Genomic DNA, 6,000 nt, shown 5'->3' on the forward strand with positions numbered 1-6,000 from the left:
ACCAGTGGTTCTCAAAAGTTTTGTATTGGTGACCCCTTTCACATAGTAAGCCTCTGAGTGTGACCCCCTGATAAATTAAAAACACTTTTTAATATTTAACACCATTATAAATGCTAGATGCAAAGTGAGGTTTGGAGTGGAGGCTGACCACTCGTGACCCCCATGTAATAACCTCATGACCCCCTGAGGGTCCCAACCCCCCAATTTGAGAACCTCTGGTCTAGACTGAACAAGAGGGTATGGCAAAACAACAAACTGATAGACCACACAAGATCATGCATGTGTTATCAGCACACTTTTGTATGGGAGCAAGACATGGACCTTATACTCTCATCAAGAAAAGAGGCTCAACAGCTTTCAGATATATTGCCTTCGTCAAATCGTGGGCATTTCCTCGAGGGACAGCGTCACCAACACTGAGGTGCTCAAGCAGACCAGCATACCCAGCATGCAAACACTTCTCAGACAAGAGATGCCTCTGCTGGCTTGGGCACGTTTGCCGAATGTATGATGGGCGTAACCCAAAGAACATCCTCTATGGCAAACTGGCATCTGGAAAAAGACCCAAAGAATGCCCAAAATTGTGTTCAAGGATGTGTTCAAATGAGAGCTCAAAGAAATGGATGTGGACAAATGGAAAGATCACACTCAAGACCACAGCCTTTGGAAACAAGAGTGTAACAAAGGTCTCCAGAGTTACGAGAGGAAGCTGTCCAGCTTAGCAAAGGAGAAAAGAACTTGCAGAAGGCAGAGCCCAAAGGGTCAAAAGATCACTTAAATGTGACAGATGCAGCAGAGATTGTCTCTCTTAAGTGGGTCTCTTCAGCCACAGCTGTGGCTGCCATAAAACCAACTGAGTAAATTCTCTCTCTCTCTGGGTGGATACCCGTGGTCCTCTCAAGACTGAAGGATACCTACTACTGTGGGTCAGAAAAGTGTTGGGGAGGGCACTTATTCAGTTGGACCATTGTTAAAGACCTCATCCCAGATGTTGCAAAAAACTCTAGTACAACAAATTCTTGTAACTACGACTCAGTGCTTGTGTGGCGATACAAAGTATTGTACTGGCATTGCAAGTTCAAGACAGTCCAATTAACTATCCAACACACACTTTGCTATAATAGATGATCCAGGCATAGGGTTAAGAGCACAGCTGTGGACCATTGCCTTCTCTCAGCCAGTCAATCCCTAGGATAGCTTTTCTCAAACTGGGGTCTGCGAGGGTACTCCAGCAGCTCTGTGGGTCCCACTATCAGCTCAACACTTCCCCTTCCCTTCCAGCACCTCATGCACACTGAGGAACAGCTATTCAGCAGGATGTAGGAGGTGCTGGGAGGGAGGGGGAGGAGCAGGGAGCACTCAGGGGAGAGGGCGGAATCAGGTCTGAGGCCACCAGTCCAGCCGATCAACTCCTCCCTCTCCCTTCCAGTGCCTCCTGTAGGCTAGGGAACAGCTGTTTAGTGGTCTGCAGGAGGCACTGGGAGGGAGGAGGAGGAGTGGGGATGGGTGGAAATAAGCATGGAAGAGGAGGGGGAAGGGTGGAGTGGGGGCAGGAAGAGGTGGGGCAGAGGTGGGGCTTTGAGAAGAGGTGATGTGGGGGCAGGGCCTGGGGGTGAGTGGTGGGTTTGGGGGAAGCCATGAATAAATCAAAATGGGGGTCCTTGGATTGCTAAAGTTTGAGAAATGTTGTCCTAGGAAATTGCCTGTATCTCATAGCTGCTTAATTACTCGTTATAGAAGAATAGCACACAGGTGGTGACTTCCCACCTAAAACTGCATGTAAACTGCATGGTGTCCTTGTGGAAAAAGGATGCCTCATCAAGTATGTCACTTACAGCAGCCACACTGTTGTAGTTATGCTAAGTACGTTTACTACAAAACTAGCCTGTTTAAAACAAGTTAAATAAAAACAACCCTGTCAGCCAGGGTAGTGGGAGTGCTGTTCTTGTTGTCTTGTGTTTACGTAATGAATAAGGCTGCATTTTAGACACAGGTATTTTTAGTAAAAGTCATGGACAGGTCACAGGCACTAAACAAAAAATTGATGGCATGACTTGTAGTATACCCCTGACAATCTTAGGAGTGCTACAGGTGTGCGGGGAGGGGGCACTGTGGGTGCTGGAGGGAGGTGGGGTTGGCAAGCTCTCTATCTGGCTTCTTGGATGTGGTGACATATCCCTCCATAAACTCCTAGCTCCGCAGCTCCCATTGTCCGGAAATGGTTGCCAATGGGAGCTGCGGGGGCAGTGCCCAGGGGCGGAGGCAGGGACATGTTGCTGCTTCTGGGGAGACCTCCCCAGCTAAGTGCCACTTAGAGCCCTTGCCCCCTTCCATGTGTCAAGCCCCTGGTCCCTCCCACACCCAAAGTTCTCCTGCTGCTTGGGGTGTGGCACGAGGCTGCCCCAGCAGCGGCTGGTGCAACTGGCCCAGGGGATGCCTAAGCAGGGGATTCCGTGACTTCTGTGACCTCCATGATAAACTCGCAGCCTTAATAATGATTCATTATTAGGTGAATGATTTTGATGCAACTTCTAACCATGACCTTCCACCCTTAGGAACACTATAATTACCCCTAACAACTGTGGAATTAAAAAAAATATTCATTTTTATTTTAACAGATTCTTCTCAAGCCACCAGTAACAAAGAACTGGAGAACTTGAAGTTGCAGTCATTCTTAGGTCCTGGATTGGAGCAGCTGCAAAGAGCCAGTGTACCGCTTGGACAGCTGATATTGAAGGATTTGTTTAGTTTATATGTTTATAATGAGTATGTACCCATGTCAGATGACTTCAGTGAATATGTTCGCCAGGTTGAGGATGCTGCCTGGAAGAACAGAGGTGGAACAGGGATTGCCAATCCCATGAGGTCAAACAGTTTTCCTTGGGCCAAGTATCCCAGAAGAAAACGAGACTTCTCAATGGGGGTAGCAGGAGTGTGCTGCAAATGGGGCTGTACCAAAGCTGAGATCAGTACACTATGCTGAGATTAAAATTGTGTTTCTGTATTTATTTTAGACATATGAACTCAATGTTAGTTGCAGTGATGCCTGATCAAGTACTGCATGTAGGGAGCAAAACAGTCTCAATAACATGGCAATTTTGTCTGCAAGCAGCTGTATATGTTACTCTTTTTTCTCTAAAAACTCAAACTTATGGTAATCAGAACTTTGTTTTGCTGCAGTAACTTTTGCTCTAACTGTGTTAGTAAACCTTTACTTTCTGTGTTTTAAGGCTTTGTCTTTAAAATTATAAGAACACTTTCACACCACTCTTTGTAACACTTCAGGGAGAAACCTCAATGGTAATTAAAGTATGTTACACTATATAAATGCAATAGAGTTGTTTTTCCCATTGGAAACAATACCTAGGGAATCCTTTAAAGAGCTGAGACTTTGACCAATTCTAGCTGAAAGGGTGTTCTGTAACTTGAAACTAAAATAATACCAAGTTGGCTAACTGGCTTCTATGCCACACTAACAGAAGTTAGTAAAAGGATCTAGTACAACATCCAGACCGTCTCCATCCAATTACAGAATTATTTCCTAAATACCACATTTTAAAACAAAATTTTCTCATTCAGCTTAAACTTTCCTTTGACTTCTTTCCTACTTGTATATCTCTGTACTGCCCTGAATAATTAATCTCTGGTTAAAGAATTAACGTCTCAAGGAATCTAGGTTTATCTTGTGCCAACCCTTCCTCACTTCTTGTTTAGCCAAACTGTTAGATATTTAGCACCCTTAATCTATTCATACTTGTTCTATGAACACCTTCCAATTTATCTACATTTCTAGAATACTGCAGTATTCAATTGTGTGCAATATTCCAGATTTACTAATGACTGTTTCATTTGTCTTTCATTGTTACTTTTCTCTTAATGGTCGTGGTATCCAGATTTTTTTCTTTATCCTCTTTAGATATACTAGCTTACTTTCTTCTAATATTTGTAACCATTTGAGGTTCCTCTAAATTCTGGTATTTACAATGCATCTTCACTTATTGTAACTTTGAAATTAGTGTTACATACCTCCTACTTCAAGACTAGTGAAAATGGCAGTGAATAGTTGCCAGTGTAAGTACCAGACGTTAACACCAATTGCTGTAGCACTACAATTATTGAAGACTATTTATGATGACTATTTGTTTAGTCTTTCAGCTAGTTTTCAATCCATGTACATTTTTAACAATTAAATTAGATAATTTAAACGAATGCTTCACTAAATCAATAGTGTCTCTCCCATGTTCCCTTCATCCTCAAATTTTGTAATTATTCCCATCAATTAGATTTCACTGATAAGAGTGAAAACTCCATGGTATTTTAAAAGAGGATGGGAAAAACAGCTGTTAAATGTGGATATTATCAACCTTTAGCTTTCATAACATTTATATTTCAATGGGATGGCAATTTATAGCACTGTTAAATATGCTTTTCTTCTACTATACATAGCTGCAGTGAATGAGAGTTGCTCTGGGAAGGGTAACTGTAAGTGATAGTGTATGTTCACTGTAGCTCCCACTGCTAGTTAAGGGTGCTTCCCCCCCCCCCCCATTCTAAACCCTGCTTCCAGTCACTCATTTTAATGAATTTTTCAAGTTTCAGGCTGAGTTTTTCTAGACTTAGCATCTAATAAAGGAGAAGGGATAGAGTTTGAGGAGAAATGCTTCCCCTAATTTTGATATGGAGCAAGTGGGGAAGGAGGGAGCAAATTCTCTCTCAATTTCACACTTAGCAGTTCTACTACAGAAACAGCTATAGCAGAGAGCTGAAATTTGACACAGAAAATAGCCTGTACCAAATTTCTTAAGTGCTTTGAGAAAAATATATTCTAGTTTGATTAAATTATGATCATTTGAAAATAGCTCTGTATGTACCATCCATCTTAACAAAACATTTTCTCTGCTAAACTTGTAAAGTGAAAAACTGGGGGAAAGCTGCTCTGTATATATTTACAAACACGCAGAGAAAGTGATGTACCTGTTCCTTGTTCCAGGACTGCCTTTCAGGTTTGTTGGTGCACATCCGCCTAGGCACACAGGTGAGCTACCTTTCCTCTTTCTGCCAGCTCCTGCATCTCAAGGTGTAAAGGTGTAATTCAGGTGGGCTCTTGGACCAAACCATTGGAATTTTCTGTTGGAACTTTCTTAACATTCAATGTTGCAGACATAGCCATATACGTTAACATTATAACCAGTGAAAATATGAAAAAATAAAAGGAAATCTGTCTCACCATAAAATTTACCGTAAGCATTAAGTGGAAAGATAATTCCCAACACAAGAAAGGAATATTTAGGGTTTAACCAAGGCAGGAGGTGTGACTCGCAGAAGGTGCTGAAGTTTGTCTTTCACTATTATCCTGAGACTTTGTGAATAGTCTTTGAAGGGTGAAAGTAAACCAACTGTAATGTAAGTACTGAATTGATTAAAATTCACTCACAAATTAAGGAATACTATACATTATTTAATTTATGCTCTCCATGCATACACACATTTGTTATAAGAGTGTGAGGTATTCTTACCAGGGTACTCTCAGGATCAAGGATGATTAAGATACTGAGTATAGTTCTACTTCACCTTTATTTAAAAAAAAAAAAATCCATTAAGCAACTGATTTTTGTTGGTTAGTTGAATGGTTGTTTAGACATGTTTCACTATAGATATATATTTACAAGTGATTGGGAATAGGTTACACCCAGACAAGTCATTAAGCTGAAGTGTTACGGTGTTTTCCCTTTGAACATTTAACTTAAAATTGTAAATACATATTGAACGTTTAAAAAAACATATGTCTGAAAGCCAGGAACTCAAAGGTAACTCTACACAAAAACGCCACAAGTCAGATACTGAAAAGTGTGGAAATGCAGAGTTTGGAATAACCTAATCACTATTTGTCACTAGACAGTAGAGTAGTAATAACTTCATTTTCATATGCACCAATTCAGAATTACAGGAAAGCTTACAATAAAAAAATCTAAGTAATTCAAATCAAAATGTTTCAGATTA

At 41.2% G+C, this 6,000-nt stretch overlaps 1 protein-coding gene across 1 annotated transcript in view; it reads left to right on the forward strand.

Annotated features, from left to right (window-relative positions):
• Window positions 1-5,542, forward strand: part of LOC116823410 (relaxin-3-like) — a 15,152-nt gene extending 9,610 nt beyond the window's left edge. Inside the window, exon 2 of the mRNA XM_032777920.2 lies at window positions 2,619-5,542. Within this exon, the coding sequence (XP_032633811.1) occupies window positions 2,619-2,983 (365 nt within the window). The 3' untranslated portion in view covers window positions 2,984-5,542. The remainder of the gene's footprint in view (window positions 1-2,618) is intronic.
• Window positions 5,543-6,000: the final 458 nt, after the last annotated feature.

This window comes from Chelonoidis abingdonii, chromosome 6 (assembly GCF_003597395.2).
Source record: "Chelonoidis abingdonii isolate Lonesome George chromosome 6, CheloAbing_2.0, whole genome shotgun sequence".
Classification (NCBI taxonomy): Eukaryota; Metazoa; Chordata; order Testudines; family Testudinidae; genus Chelonoidis; species Chelonoidis abingdonii.